The sequence below is a fragment of the Melanostigma gelatinosum genome (assembly GCF_949748355.1).
Source record: "Melanostigma gelatinosum genome assembly, chromosome: 7".
In the NCBI taxonomy this organism is placed as follows: Eukaryota; Metazoa; Chordata; class Actinopteri; order Perciformes; family Zoarcidae; genus Melanostigma; species Melanostigma gelatinosum.
The window spans coordinates 10,025,304-10,042,157 of NC_136640.1; the positions used below are offsets into that span (position 1 = coordinate 10,025,304).

The following is a 16,854-nucleotide window of genomic DNA, read 5'->3' on the forward strand; positions in this document are numbered from 1 at the left end:
AAACTAGTCTTTGTGATTCGATCTGCCCGCTTTGAGTCACGCCATGCGTGTGTCAGCGTGCATGTTCGTAGAAGGATCTGTAGCACAGGTGATTTAAGAGTTTGAAAGAATTGTCTTTGTTCAATTCTAATGGTATGCCTTCCTTCTGCAGTAAAGAGGTTTCGTACCACTATGACACAAATACTATAAACAATTTATATATGAAATGCAAAAAAAAAATGAACAAATGTCACTGGGTTACATCATTGTACCGAAATCCTCCAAAATGTTGACTCTTTCGAGATGCAGGGTTTGTGAAGCACATCAGTGCTCTCAAAGTGATTTCAAACGCTTGTCTCTTCTTATTAGCCTGCATTGATCCAAGGAACCCCCAATTGGCTTCCTGAGGAGCATAAATACAGAGGAGACTAATGTTTTTTTTCTAATTATCTTCTCATTCTCTTTTACCATTATTCTTCAAAGGCAATGCAGAGTACATCAAGGCAAGAGAGCGAGACCACAGAGGCGGGCCTTCAAAAGCAGTACTTTGGGGCTTGAATGGGTAACACAGACTTTATTAAACTCTGATCATTACAGATTTTGTCTGGAGGTCACATTTATTTTCCTCAGCAAAAAATATGAAATAATTGATCAACACAGAGGCACATGGACTTAGTAAGAAATCATAAAAACAACGTTATAAGTACATATATTAGAAGAAAATAATAAAAAGGGCTGCTTGGCCGGTTAAGCGACCTGATATCAAGTTGCTTGAACAGACAAACATTAAAAAGGAGTTATTCTTTACAAAACAACCAAATGGGATAGTAGTGGGTTTGATGTGTTGGACAACATTACCTTCAGTACAGACCAGCAAAATATAGTTTCCAGCAGCCAGTAACACTTCACAGTATATTCGTAGCACAACAAAACTGGAGAAAACACAGCATTCAAAAAGAAAAATATTACATACATTTTTCTGGCATGCACACCATAACTTCCAGTACCTGCCCATCGCAGATGTTCAGACTCTTCTCCAAGTCCACAAATCTTAATGACAAAAACAGCACATCTTAATAGACCTTTTTTTTCACAGCAGACATTCTGGCGTGTCACACAAGGAAGAGTAACAGGTGTAAATAACAATCAAATTAATGATGGCTGGATTCCATTCTAGATGCTTCAGTTTCAGGGTCCTGGTATTGTAGCCTGCTCTCGCCACATGCCGTATGAATGACTCGACAATTAGTCGTGTTAGATCATTTAGTGTGCAATAAGAACGCCTTCATGTCATTCATTCGCGATGTAGTCTGTACTGACTGCAAAGTAAATGTATCCGCTAAATAACAATGTACTTATGTTGCGTTGTTGTATTGTACTTGGTAGATGTAGTTTTTTTTGAGCCCAACAAGCTGAGCGTTTTCTTAAACCTAAAGTGAGACACATGGAAAGCCGTTTCACAAAATGAACCTTATAGTGTATAAATGCCACACGAAAAGTGCTGTATGAATGACATGCAAAAAGACAAAATGCGTACTAGTGACGTGCAGAAATGTTGTATCCACCTTCCCATGAGATCGGGTTGGGTCTTGTGTCACACTTTCACACTGTCATGACTGAACAGTCATTGTAAATGTTATTAGTAACCCCTGTGCAGGTAACAAACTCCGGTTCTGCCGAGTGGAGCCAACGAGGAAGTGTCTTAAAAAGTCACACATTTTTAGCACAAGCGCTTGACAGCAAAACATAAATACCATAAAAAATCTCTCTGTACAAGTAACAATACTGTGCTTTTGCTTTTGAATGTTGGAAGCTGAATTATACAAAGAAAAACCCATCCAGTAGAAAAAATGAATGCAGAGTAAGACTACATGGTTCCATTCTTTCATATAGAACATTATAAAACATTTCCACAAAGGTCAGGATGCTTTGCATTGATATCCCAGCATTTCATGTTTAATACTGCACATTTTGCGCATTTCTGTATTTGAATGAGGTGCTAAACATTTCATAAATCAAATATGTTCAAGGCCAATCAGCCAAACAAATATATTATTATATTATATCTTATCATCATGGCATCTTTTCTGTCCTAGCACCCATTTCATGAAGACATCATAAGGCACTGCTTTATCATGTTGGTCATAAATATGCCAGCCCTCTCTCTCAGTCTTCTCCTTGGCCAGATTTCAAGTCAGGAATGATCATTTAACCCTCCTGTTACCTTCAAATTTACTAACATCTTTTACTATTGGGGTCAATTTGACCCCAGCAATTTGCAGCAATATGCAGATCAGAATAAAATCTCACTGATTGACATATCATTTAAAAGAGATCATTTGTTGGTGTTTTAATGGCTTTATATTATCTCTAAGTACATATTTTTGTTATCTGTAAAGTTTGGAATGAAAAACTATTTCTGTTATGAAGACTAGTAACATTCGTTATGTTCGGGGTCAATTTGACCCCAGGAAAAACAAAAGCAATTTCCAAAATTTTGAAGGATTTTATTTTTTTTAAAGAACATCATCATCATCAGAACATCAGTAAAGAACACATAACACTTCTGTATGTACAAAAAAACTATAAAAAAAGACATGTGTGCATCAGGGATTGTTCTATGCTACTAATGCGAATATGTATGTGCGAGATAGTAAAAAACAAAGTTACATGGTCACTAAAATTAGTTTGACAGAATACGAACTGACAGAATATGAACAGTATGTTATTTTTCCTTCAGGCCACCAGAAGGTACATTCCAGCCTGTTATTTGCACTACTGTACACATGATGTGCAGAGAGTGCATGCATGTTCCTTGCAGATGTATTTCACACAGGTGTTGCTGGTCTTGGAGTCATTTCTGTTGGGACAGACCTGGCACCTGCCACGTTTCTTGCCTCCAGTTTGAACCACTAGAGGAGTTGGGGTGTATGTCTCTGTTTGGATGTCCTTCACAACGGTTGCAGCAGCTGTTGATGCTCTCGGAAGGCACCGTCTTCTCTCGATATGAGGTTTCACCAACGTGTAACCCAGTTGCTCCAGGAAAATCCTCCTTTGACTCAGTTTTCCGCTGTTCCAGTCCTTGTTCATTTCCCTCCATATTACAAAGGCATTGTAGGCGCTCACATCAATGATGTTGAAGAAAATTACAAGGGGCCAACGGGCAGTCATGCGTCGGCAGCTGTATGTGGCTGTGACCTTGTCCATGTTATCAACACCTCCCTTTGTCTCGTTGTAGTCCAAGACCATTTGTGTTTTTTTCTCTTCTCTGGTGCTCAGGACAGCATCTTTGTGCATGGTGCTCATCAGCAGGACATGTTTCCCTTTCTTGGGGTAGTAGGAGACGTTATATGTTTTACACAGCTAAAACAGCCGGGGGTCAAATTGACCCCAAAGAACACCGATGCGTACAGCATGTGTACAGGACATTGAAAACATATCATCATGTTAATTTTATGTTTACCCAGTTGTCCCCGTTAAATTAGGAAAAGTCATTAAATATGAAGCAAAAAAAATGATGTCAATTATTTATTTAGAGACGTTAAACATTGAATGGGGTCAAATTGACCCCAAAAGTAACAGGAGGGTTAAGTGCCTCACACCCTTTTTAAGGATGTGTGTGTGTGTGTGTGAGGAACTTGATAAAGGAACAGCTGCTCATGCAATTCACATTCTGGGTTGTTTTCAGTATTAGACGTACCCCTGAATCTGGTAAAAAAATCTCTCTCTCTCTCCCCCCCCCCCCCCCCTCTCTCTCAGTGGCCCTGATGATCTTTGTGCAGTTGCATTCTCTCTTTCTCCACTTGGAGGCGTTCTCTCTCAATCTGCAGTCTGCCTGCCTCAAATTTAAAAAACTGCAGCCTCTCTTTCTCCAGCTGTAGTCTCTCCTTCTCTAGTTTTATCCTTTCTGCCTCCAGATCCACCATTGGCTTCCAGGCGGCTTTACTTTTTCTATCTCTCTCCCTCTGTCCATCATGAGTGGAAGATAAAGAAGACGTGGAGGATGAAGGCGGGCTTTGTTGTGGCGGCAGGTAAAAGGAGGATTCGACCTGCTCTGATTGGCTGATGAGCAGAAGCCTCAGCCTTTCCCTTTCCACCTGTAACCTCTCTCTCTCCAGCTGCAGCCTTTCCCTCTCTACCTCCATCTGACGAAGCCGCTCCTTCTCCACCACCAGTCGCTCTTTCTCCACTGCCAGGCGTTCAGTTTCCACAACCAGGCGATGCTTTTCCAGCTCCAATCGCTGTTTCTCAACAGCAACCAGAAACCCCGACCCCATGTTTTCGTGATTGGCTAATCCACCCAGAGCATGGGCCGGCATCCCCATCAGGCCACCCGCGAGTGGAAGGCCTCTGTTGGTCGTCGAGGTCGGAGCCTTCGAGGAGCTGAGCATGTCCAAGTCGTTGTGGGAGTAAACCTCACCAACATGCCCCTCACCACGTGACTCAATGTCACTGAGGAGGGAGGGAATATCATCTTCATCTAATTCTCCATCTCCCATTTCGCCTTCACCATCCAGCTAGAAGGAGAGAGGGAGATTCTTAAAGGGGCACTCCACTAGTTTCACACATGATTTGCAAGTTTTCTTTGGAATTTGACCCACAGAGACAAACAAATGAAGAGGGCTATGCTTCTGCTGCTTTGATTTCCTTTTTCTATATCAATGTTTGGCAGATTTGAAATGAATGTCACTGAATACAGATGAGACTCAACACTATTACTACTGCAGATTGTCTGGCTGATATTATGAAGAATTTTAACAGACTGGATACAGGTTAATTACACTGTTAAGAGACAGAGCGGGACGTTTTTTAGAGAATGATTGTGGATGATTGTAATACCACAGTTTGAACACATGATGATTATATCTGTGAACACATCTAAATGCAATTGCAAAAGAAAGTAACATTTACATGTCATGTTTGAATAAATCTCAATTAATTAACACATCCCTTAATTGAATTTGATCTTTACCTTGTGGACCTACATGAGCCCAATCAAAAAGACGGCGTAACGAGAGCCACTTGAGCTACAAAATGTGCTGGCATCATCACTGTGCCGTGTTTAACATAACTAGCTCTGCTAATAAGGATATTAATTAAGCTAATGAACACATTAAAAACGACTTGCATCTCAAATTCTCTATCGCACTCAATATGCAACTTGTCTTAACGTGAACACTGTTAATGTGAGCTCTCTATCAAAAAGCATGAAGGTGTTTGAGGAAATCATTTTGTCCTCATTTACATGCTAATTGAATTAATGGACTCTAGGGTTTAATTAGAATATCTAATCTACAGTTATCGTACCCGCACAGGAACGACTGAGTTTTCTTTCTTACTCGGTATTCACTGACATCGTCCTCCATCTTCACACCCAGCGGTGGCATCATGGCCTGCCCATTCGGTTCCCCGAGAGATGCCAGCTCCGGCCAGTCACAGTGGCAGTCCTTCGAGAGGCATGAGAGGTCAAGCAGCTGGTCACACCCGGATCCCAGAGAAGCTGCCTCGTGCTCAGGGGAGAACTGATCATACTCACTCTTCAGGGCCACAGAGGAGGAGGAGGAGGAGGAGAGAGAGAGCTCAGCCCGAAGCTGTTTTCTCTTCACCAGTGAACGCCAGTCCAGGTATCGACGCTTCACCTGAACAGGAGATTAGGAAGGAAAGGTACTGGTGTTTAATCGGAACTGTACATATATGTACACACATATATAAAAATATGATTCAAACATAGAAATAAACACACCTCAGCAGCAGTGCGTAGCTCACCCTCCCCCAGGGAATTAACACCTTCAGCCACTTCCTCCCATGCCTGTCTCTTCAACTCATTGATGGCTGTGTTCTGTTCACACGCAAAGAAAAGAGACGCAAAACACACAACAATTGTATTGTTTTATTCCAACAATTGTAACATGGCTTTTGTGAAGTTCCTGTCAAAATAACAGAGCTGACACGTCTGTAAAACAAAATGCTCCTCTATAGTACAGCCAGAGGATCATTTTGTCCTTTTATCATTCTAGACTTTTTTTTTCCACAAATACATCAAATAAAACATTTTTGACAAGGATCCCGTGAATTGGTTAGGAAACATGAAATGTGTCAGTGCTCTCTGGTGGTGATAATATAAATACTTCTCAATCATTTCAAATATATTTTGGCCTTTCTGCACTGCACTCATTTTACGTAGCAGCTGACCTGTATGGGACCCGGTTGGTTGGTCTAGGTTTACTCTTTATCGGATTCATCATTGTATATCTGAGTTGTGGCTTGCTTTTTGGATGAGCATGTCAGTTGATTGTGTCAAAGACAAAGTTGTTTGTCAGTAATTATATGAATGACATTAAACAACTGGTTTGAAAGCTATTTTCACATATTTAACAGGAGGTTACAAACGACTTAAAAGAAGTTGCTGCTGTATACGTGATAATTGGTTTGTGCTGCGGTTGATCTGTCCAAGAGAAGTGAAGAAGAAATCTATACCTGCTGTCTGGAGAACAGCACGTCCGTCCTCTTGTGGATTTCCCTGATGAGTGTCTGTGTTTCTCTCACACTGTAGTTGCTCTTCCTCTTCCTCTTCAGATGCTTCACCTGCAGTAAATCCAGCTTGGCAGCAAGAAAGGGGACAGAAACCCCAGAGACAGAGAGAGAAAAAGAGACAAGGAGAGACAACTAGGGGAGGGAAGCAAGAAGACAAGGGGAAGAGAGGGAGGGAGCAATAGAAGAAGAAAAAAAGGAGTTAGAAAAGGAAGGGTGAATGGAAACAGGTGTACAAAGAATGATAGATCACAGGTTAGAGTAAAGGGGGGATGTTATTTGTAAAGGTTAGTCCATGTCTAGGAGTGTAGCTTTCCTTCAAAATCACAGTGGCTTTCAACATGGAGGAATCCCTCAGTGGCTCCAGTATTCCCTGTGAAGTTCTCCAGCTGGGAGACTGATCCCAGCTGTTACACTAGATACTGGCTCTGTGTAATGGCATGTGAGAGAGAAGTGTGTGAAGTTGCAGAGGTCACACCTGGTTGGCTGGAGGATTAAATCATCAAAAGTATTCTTTTTTTTCCCAGTGGAGGGTTCACGTTTGCCTTGATGAGGCCCTGATTTGATGTAGATACTTCCACAGAATATTAAGACTTGCAGCGTGTTTCACCTTTATTCCCTGATCTGCACTGCTGCCAGTTGATTGTATGCAGGTAGAGAAGCGTCACAGGCTGAAAGGACTCTGCAGTCTTCCTGTATGCAAATCGGAGAGTAGTTCATATTGTTGAATAAAAAAAGACCTCTCAAGATATTAAAGAAATAGGATTACAGTATAAAATACAAGGGGCGTAATATACTACAACATAAATATTAAGTGCAATAAGTTATTCTCTCGCTTTCTTTTGATGAAAAATGCAGACATGTTTGTTATTTGTCTCTTGAATTGGAAAGACTATAAAGGGTATTTTTTAATAAATCGTAAGGGAATAATCTTTTAAGATATTTCATCATGTTACATTTTTAGTAAGGCCTCTTTCATTGACTGATTACCTGTCAATATGAAGAAATGCAGTATTTCATTGTCCCCAATGAAATACTGCTGATGTTTAAATTTTTTTCTGCAACACATTAACACACATTGTTATACGATGTTTACATATTCTATTAGGCTACTATAAGCAGACAATATCGACCACATAGGCTTACGTTACTAAAACATTAAAATCACAAGTGTAGCCTTGGGAGGTTTATTGTAAGTATATTTGAGATGTGCGTTTATTCTGTTAGTCTACGCGTAGACAGAATACATACAAGCAGTATGTGTTTCAGGTTATGCCCTCTTGTATCTCTAATATATTTCGAGTTAAAAATAACGTTGTTTTTTTTAGGAACGGTACGCTATGAGACTGTGTTCTTCGAACCAAACGAGTTTCATCATCATTAACAGAAATGTAACGAAATCGTGTGTGTTGCCGGTCCAACGACCACCTCCAATTAAACATTATCTTTCATATGTTGTGAAGACAACTCACCTTACACACACAGATGTACCGCAATCAAAACAACATCGTGGAGGTACAATTTAATGGTGCTTTCAGGTACGATTTGCTAATTTAAATTCCTAATATTGAATCAGTAAATAGGACGGTACAAGTTTAAATTGGATAGAAACATTTGGAAAGGCAAAATAAAACCCTGCATTAAAAGCATTTTTTCTTCTTTTTTTTATGCAGCACAGCGTTCTTTTCACAATTATGTTGCAGAATAGATATTTAATTGATTTTAAAGGATGAGCCCTAGCTGAGAGATGTTTTTTAAGTAGGAAGATTGAGATACACCATTTTTACAGTTAATATGCTTCAGATTATCCCATATCTCACTTTGGTATCAAAAACTGTCATATTCATTGATACCACAAGACATTTCTTTCATTTTTACAACATTCCCGAGAGCACGCGAAGGTATCGTTAGTTGTGTTCCGTTTTGATCGCTCCTATTGGTCAATTCTCCCCCGCGCCCACTTATGACGACATAGATATCTCGTCTCGGCTCTTCCGGGTTGCTCAGCATGCTCACCGCTGTCAGACACAAAACGTGTGATAGTAGTTTTAATAGTTGTCCCCAGTTATGCACTGCACACGGGGCACCACTGTGCAAGTAGTAAAGCATCAGATGTGACGTTCACAGAGTGTTGTCAGTCAAACCTTACGTGCTAACGCGCTATGCTAACGTTAGCTCACTAACAACTAGTTGTGGAAGAGTCCAGATGACCAGACGGAGGTGAGGAGATGGGCTCTGTTCGCTGGGCTTTTCGCTGCGGGTCGTGGACACCGACCAGGTCTGACTGGCTGTTTGCTGCTCGTTGCATTCAGCGGGAGGAGAAAGACAGAATCGGACAGTTTGTGTTTGCTAAGGATGCCAAGTCAGCCATGGTGAGTCTGACTGTAAAAACGTTTGTTTTTGCAACCAACTTGGATCCCTTCCCACTTGTCAAATCCAGTTATCCCTGTGTAATACACTCGCTGTGTGTCCCTGTGTTACCTCGTCAGGCTGGCAGGTTGTTGCTGAGGAAATGTGTGTGTGAGAGGATGGGGATCCCCTGGTCAGAGATCAGACTAGAGCGATCCCCCAGAGGGAAGCCTTACCTGGCAGCACCACTGAAGGTTCATACCATTATTATTTCTATCTGAAGTGTCTCCATAAAGAACAAGAAATAAAGTTCTGTGGGTTTGAACAAAGTTCTGATGCACAGCATGAGTTTAACTAGCTTGCCTGCTAAACTAGCGGAATAAGGCTCACATAGTATTTTAGATGTTGAGTCACCAGAACAGACACATTGGTCAGGTGGATGTGTGCACATTATTACATGCTGCACAGTATGAATATAATTACTTCAGATGTAACTTGGGCACTGGTAATTGTTGAGCTGCAGACATAGTTTATGTTAATTCGATTGTACGGGACTGTTGATCTGACTTGACTTAGTTTTCTTTCTTTCTTTCTTTCCCCCTCACTTTAAAAGCTTTTAGAAGATGTTAAAGTAGTTCTCTGATTGACGTGTTTTTTGTCATGATTGAAAATATCCAGAATTTGAATACTGTCTTGCTGTTGGCATCCAGGTCAGTCCAGATTCAGGTCCTGAACCCCCGGCCTGGAGTTTCAACGTGTCCCACCAGGGGGACTATGCGGTGCTTGCTGCAGAGCAGGGGGTGCAGGTGGGGGTGGATATCATGAAGACCACCATGCCGGGTAAATGCTGAGGGTAACAGTTGAAGCAGCATTCACAATATCAACAGATATGTGCACATACATTGATATCTGAAGAGAAAAAAAACAAAAGACAATGAATGATTGTCATGATTGTCTCAGCAGCCCACTGCTCCCAATAAGCTAGGGATGGGTTAAATGCAGAAGTTACATTTCATGTATGTGTATATGATGACTCCAATACAATCTCTATTCCTCACTAACATGACAGATTATATCAGATATAAATGAAACCACACAGTTAGTTGCATATGACACTATATATTATTGGAAATCAAATTCAATTCAGCATAAGTTGCAGTGAACAAAAAAGCTGTGAGGCTCCCGCTGTACTCCGGCACAATAAACAACTAAACATTCACAAATTATAACAGAAACCCCGTGTCCCATCAGTCCCAACGTTCCTTAATTCAACCCAAAACAAAATCAATAACGGGTGGAAGCGTGGCGAGGTGCTGCTGTTTACGAAATCCATAGAACACACGCTATCTCACCACAGTCTGTTTAGCTGCTGGGTCTTCCTTGTAGTAGTGCAGTGAAAGTTTCCTGCTTTATGATCTACAAAGGTTCATTCGGATCCTTTGCTGAGCAGTCGCCGGAAAATCCTACTCTTTCGAGCCCACTAAACGCCGACTGCTTCCCCTGTCTGCCCGCTCCATACCCACATCTTATACAATGAGGCCAATAAAAAGAATAGCAACCACAAAAAGACCCTGTATGATAACCGATGTTAACATAGCAGGTCGCTGATAACATTTATAAGTGCAGACAAATCTGTATTATGATCATCTGATGTCCTAAAGGCAAGGCAGAAATGGAAATGCTTTTGTGTTTTCCAACTTGACCACAAGAGGCCACTGTTGCCTTGTGTATGTAAAAGGTCTAGGCCGTGTGTGTGTGTGTGTGTGTGTGTGTGTGTGTGTGTGTGTGTGTGTGTGTGTGTGTGTGTGTGTGTGTGTGTGTGTGTGTGTGTGTGTGTGTGTGTGTGTGTGTGTGTGTGTGTGTGTGTGTGTGTGTGTGTGTGTGTGTGTCACAGTCACATAAATCGCTTGTGTTCAGACATATTTCAGAGAGGAAACAGTCCACAGTAATCTCAAAACCTGACTATGTTTGAATAACCCTGCCTTCTTTGTCTGTCCCTTCTGTCGGTGTCTCCGTCCTTCTTCCTCTCTCCTCTTCTCTTTCTTTGGCCCTCACACCTTTTTTCCTCCCTTTCTCCCTCCTTCCTTCCCTCCTTTTTCCCCTCCAGGTAGCAGCTCCGTGCCAGAGTTTTTCCGCATCATGACTCGTCAGTTTACCGCGTACGAGTGGACCGCCATCCAATCGGGCGGCTTGGAGCACCAGCAGCTTGCCGCGTTCTACCGCCACTGGGTAACCACGGCAACGTACTACCCTGTTGTCACATTGCTGTGTGTGTGTGTGTGTGTGTGTGTGGAACATAGAAAGAAATTACATTGACAATATCCTTTGAGACACACATTTGCACATACGTGTGTGAACTCATACATGTGTGAATGTGCCTCCTCAACTCTCATTTTTCTCCTTTTCTTACCTTTTGTCCTTCTCTACATTTCATCCTCACAGTCTCACACAATGGCCCTTTCTTTCTTTCTTTCTTTCTTTCTTTCTTTCCCCTTTCTCAGTGTTTGACACGCACACACAGATGGACAGCAACAGCACTACGGTGGTGCTAAGTATAAAGATGTGGTGAGATTGAGAGGGTGGCACAGAGACGTCAGGCTCTGATATCACCACACTGTTGACTAATGGCAGAGTTCGACGGTTGCCATGGCGATTAGCCTTGTAATACTGTTATTGTGGCTCATTGGCTACCGAGCAGGGTTGGTTTTGGCTGGACACACACACACACACAGTCACTCTTACATAGATTCCCATCTGTTGTGGTTTGAAGTTATTGTGATACTGAGTCAAAATATACCGCACGTACGCACACACACACACACACACAAAGAAGCACACCAGACGGACCATCTCCGCCCTGTCAGGCATACAAATGTATTTGTCCTTATGTGCTGGTGATCATTCTCTGCATGTAACTGATTGAGTTTCCTTCCTTTTCCACCAAGGCCTTGAAGGAGAGCTTCATCAAAGCCATCGGCACGGGTCTGGGCTTCAACCTGCAGAGGGTGGAGTTCCACCTGTCGTCTGAACTGCTGACACACAAACATGCACTGCGCCAGACCAAGATGCATCTGGACGAGGAAGAAGAAGAGGACTGGGTATTCGAAGTAAGTCTGTTCGAAGACGGGTGTGAAGAGTAATGGGGACACAATAGAAAAATCATCTGTTGCCTCTTCTCTCCTCACCTTCATTCCTCCTCCTCTTTGCATTTCCCTTGATGTAGTCTCCTTTATTTCCTCCCGTCCCTTACCTTCTCTCTTTATTTTACTGTTCCCCCTCTCCCCCCCCCATGTATTTTTCCTCTCTATTCCCCCTCCCCTTCCTCTTTTCTCCATGCCCAGTGGCAGGTGGATTAACAAGTGACTGCTAAAAGGTGACCACTGGTTTAAAAAGCCAGATGTTACGTCTCCTCTCTCCATCTCTCTTGAGGTCACGGAGGCTTAATGCTGTTTTAGTGTCCATGTTTTCACACCGGGGACTAAAGGCTCACTTCTATAGATTGCAGGGCATGTACATGTCCGCTCTTTAACTATAGACTGTCCACTCCATAGACTGTAGGGCAAAGTGAAGTATGAAGAGTTGCAAGTCGAAGAGAGAATCAGTGAAGCATAGAGAGAGAGCGAGAGAGAGAGAGGTGGACGTTAATATTTTGTTATAAATGTGCACTTTGTCCTTTACAGCTGGTTTATTCCACATTTGTTCAATATGACTTTTGGTTCGAATGGCCGTCAAGTACATCACCAGCATCTTAACAGAGCCATGTTAATACCTACATACATGAATAAGGCCAAATTAGCTCAAACAGTTTGTAAATGAATTGATTTGTTGTTGACAGAATGTTAATCTGCAACCATTTTGATAAACAAAGAATTGTTTGAGTCACTTATCAAGCAAAAAAAGCCAAACATCTTTGAGTTTGAGCTGTTCAGGACAAAACAAAGCATCTGAAGACGTTCCCTTTGGCTTTGAACTAAACCTTATTACACTCATCATACACATACAAGGTATTTGACGTCTGCACCCGCAGAGCTACTTGGGATTCATTGTCTGGCTCAAGGGCCGCCAGCCTTGTGGTTAAAGGATGAGCAACTCAACCAGAGTTTCTCTGTGCTTTGTTTACTTAGCCGGTGTGTGTGTGTGTGTGTGTGTGTGTTCCACTGGTGGGTTGCAAAATACAATCTCTTACATTAGATGCTTAATCCTGTGAAGTGTAATTACACAAAGGCATGTGCTTCATAATGTGCTGTTGACCTTGTGTTCTCTGTCTCACTGTCGGCTGATTCGCTAGATCAGAGCGCAACGATGAGGTTTATTATTTCCTGCTGACCTCAGGTGATGTCACCCCTGCAGCCTTTACACAGTACTGAGGGACACAAAAGCACACATTGAAGGCAGACTATAACATAATCTGAAACCGCAAAATTACAACATGTTCCCATTTAAATACAGTTCCTTCTGACGTTTCTCTCCCTATCATTTTTCTTTGAGCTTCTGTCTACATTCCCTTACTCTCTTCCATTTTCGAACTAAACCCGCACTACTCACCACCACCTGTTACTCCCACGGACACACACTCAGCTTTTGGCCTTTAATGTCCAAGTGTATTTTTCCAGCTACAAAGGCAATTTCATTTGGAGTAGAAGTTATAGAGTTTACACCAATTCTAAACAGACAATATGTCTTTACCATTCTAAAGGCTCAGTAGGTTGGGTATATGCATCGTGTGTGTTGTTTGAAATGTGAGCGGGTCTGATAAGGTTGCACATATGCATTCTATGTCATGTGGTATTTGCTCTGAATTTGAATGAGTGTGGAGTTTGTTTTTTTTATCATAATGTGCAGGCTATATATGTGCATGTGCTGATACATGTGTGTGTGTGTGTTTGTGCAGGAGAGCTTGCTGGATACTGATCATCATGTTGCTGTAGCACTCGGACCAGCAGACAATGCCGGCTCTGCAGTAAGAACACATAACATTTACAGGCTGCTCTCGTTCAGCAGGATTTGTCTCAGGATGCAGAATTAAATAAATAAAAAAATAATTCATTTTGATGAATCAATCAGATGATGGATAGATGGTTATAAACAACAACTTTAATTGATTTGAATAAGTTTTACACTATTTATAGAATAAAAATGGCAAACGTGTAGGTTTAATTTTCTCAAATAATGATGTACAACATTTCCCAACCTCATTAAAAAAACATGTGTTAAAACATAACACATTGGTCTCCAGGAATATGCGATGTGGGAGCATTTTACAGTCTAAATAACGAATAGATAAATGACTGAATGAATATTCACTTCAATAACTTTTAAAAACTGAAATGAACCATGAATTGCAGCACTATTAGGGACTCCACTCTATCTCACTAATCAAAGACTCTCTTCTCTCTTACCGTCAGCGTCTTCGTCCATCTCTTCCTCCTCCCACCTCATTCACGCTGCTGTCGTTCAGAGACCTCATCGCCTCGGCCTCACCTCTGACAGAGGAAGACCCCGCCTGCTGGGACAGCTTCAAGATGAAGGCTGAAGCTCCACAGAGACAAAGAGAAACGCATGCATCCAAATAACCACCTGTCTCATGCTGACACCTACACCCCCCCCCCCCCCTTTGCACAAACACACACACCTTTCAAAAGGGCCAAAAAAACACTAAAGCTGCTTTCAAGACAACACAAGTCAAGTCAGGTTTGTCTCTGAGGGCTTCAGAATCCATACGGCATCCGACACCTTCTATCTTTAGATCCTGATGCAAAAAATACACCTTCACATGCCTGATACACACGCACAAAAACACTGTGCAGCACATCTGAACTTTAAATGTTGATCAATAGATTGATATCCTGTGAAATTGTGTAATTTCAGGGTACACATTGTCCAAGATTCTGCACCGAGCTATTCATTATTACCCTTGTACACCTTTTTAAAAAACACATTGATTGAAATAAATCTGTAATACTGTATGTAGTGTAAGATAAGTAAGGCATAATTCACAGATAAATTGACGATTAATGACCATAATTACTTCATTTTTAGTCTACTCCCGATGTGGATCATAGATGCAAGGATCAAATCTAGAATTACTCCTTAGTGGCAATGTCAAAGTGTTGGTGTTCACTTGATGTTGCTCTTAACGAACAAATGTTTTTATTCTCTTCTCTCTTTCCTCCAGCAGTTATAGTGACTTCAATGCAGAGCAACTTATAAAGTATCCAATAACTACTGCACGTTGTGTTGGCCATTTTTTAATCTTTTCCTTGTGGTGATTTTGCATTCGTTTGCCATACTGGGTATCTGAAAGACTTTCTTTGTAACCATATTGCTCTAGAAGTGCATGTATGTGTTGTACATGTGTGATGCTTGGGAGTCGTGTGTCTTTCTACACTTCCTCTGTATAACAAAACATATCTGCCTCTCTTGCATTTATTTTCTCCTTCCTCTCTTCCTCATCTCTTTCAGTTTGTCGCTTTCTTTCCTTTTCTCTCTATCTTGTCTCACCATCTGGTAGCACATCTCTTTCAATCAAGAATATTTCGTCAACCATCGCGTTCTCTTTGCAGTTCATATCTGCTCCATCCTCCCTCTCTCTCTTCAGGGCAGCTCGTCGATGCAGTCGGTCTGCATGTTTACCTTCTTTCTGCATCGCCTTACTTTAATCGCAACATATAATCACACTTCTCTCCTGCACACCTAGAAGGAATTGACACGTTCGAGGCCAAGTGGTACGTACGGGCAGTGGGGAATGCGCCATGTTTGTGACATGACACACGCCACCGTACCTTCTCACAACCTGAGCTGAACAGATACATAAACACACAAAGTGGATGCTGCAGACATTTTTCATCATCTCAGCTCTGTCTCACGGCTTAACCCGCGACTTAATGTGTTATGTGAACTGTTGTCCACCAATGTGTCTCTGGCCGCTGAGCGGCGTTGATTCAGTCAGTGTTTGGCCTGGTTGTTCCTTCGCTGTTAGCTGACAGTCAAGCACACCGTCAAAAACAATAAAAGTGAGCGAAACTGTTCTCCCCCACTGTTTCTCTGGCAGCCGAGCGGTCGTGATGCACTCAGCTGTGTTATCACTAGCGGGGCCCGGATAAGAGTCGTGAATGAGGAGTCAACAGTCAATCAACATATCAGTATGAAACAGACCATGAAGGGTGTTTTGAAAAAAGTGTGAGTCACTACAAAGATGAGAGGTCCTTGAACTTTCAGCCATTAATGAGCCAGCGAAATACAATCCAGTTTGATGCAGCAGTATGTGAGATTAACCACAGACAAGAAATGCGCACACACACAACCAATCTCAGTACCTCTGGCTACAGAGTGAAACCAAGATCAATGACTTATCTCAATGCCAAAACCTACGGGAAGTTGAAATCAAATTTGTGTTAAACTATTAAAACCATCGACAAATACAGACAGAACATCCTAAGAGCAGAAAAAGGATATTATTGGCTATTGTATTTCTGACAGACAAATATACAATTGCCTGAACTACCTTGGACATGAGATCAGGTATCCCTCTTTCTTGATTCCTTCCACCTTCACATGTTCTTCCCATCGGCTGTTTTGGTGTTTTCTCACCATTGATTGTGCTTTTGTAATGATGGGAAGTGATGGTATTGTAACCTGCTTATGAGGATGGTTTCATGAGGTCCTTTGTTTGTGTTTGTATGTGAGACACAAACAAATGTAGACATTGTGTCGGAGGAAAAGTGTAGTCATTCAAGTGGACGTCGTAGAGCGTGTGCATGCACGTGTGTAATGCTTTGAGTGGAAAAAATAGAGCTTGAAAAACACACACATGTAGTCATTGCCTCCAGCTGGAGTGAATTTAGCCTCTCCACCATCTTAAATCGTGTGTTCTCTGCAGCAGGGAAGGAGGAGAGAGTGGGCAGCAGGGTCAGACTGGAGTCACACAGGCTTTCCTTAGAGAGAGGCCATTTTTAGTTGCCTCAGGTTTACGCATGTGTCAGAGAGGATACCTTT

General features: G+C 41.9%; 2 protein-coding genes across 2 annotated transcripts; one reads left to right on the forward strand and one right to left on the reverse strand.

The window, feature by feature from the left end:
* Positions 1 to 3,734: 3,734 nt before the first annotated feature.
* msantd4 (Myb/SANT-like DNA-binding domain containing 4 with coiled-coils) lies at positions 3,735 to 7,888 on the reverse strand (the record flags this gene model as incomplete). Its single annotated transcript, XM_079271575.1, has 6 exons — positions 3,735 to 4,496; positions 5,319 to 5,618; positions 5,723 to 5,818; positions 6,457 to 6,645; positions 7,121 to 7,142; positions 7,872 to 7,888. 6 exons carry the CDS (start codon positions 7,886 to 7,888, stop codon positions 3,735 to 3,737), a joined length of 1,386 nt encoding a protein of 461 aa, XP_079127701.1.
* A 632-nt stretch (positions 7,889 to 8,520) lies between these two features.
* Positions 8,521 to 15,247, forward strand: aasdhppt (aminoadipate-semialdehyde dehydrogenase-phosphopantetheinyl transferase). Its single transcript, XM_079272428.1, has 7 exons — positions 8,521 to 8,882; positions 9,000 to 9,113; positions 9,570 to 9,699; positions 10,967 to 11,088; positions 11,805 to 11,966; positions 13,751 to 13,819; positions 14,265 to 15,247. Exons 1-7 carry the CDS (start codon positions 8,739 to 8,741, stop codon positions 14,430 to 14,432), a joined length of 909 nt encoding a protein of 302 aa, XP_079128554.1. The 5' UTR covers positions 8,521 to 8,738; the 3' UTR covers positions 14,433 to 15,247.
* The last annotated feature ends 1,607 nt before the right edge of the window (positions 15,248 to 16,854 follow it).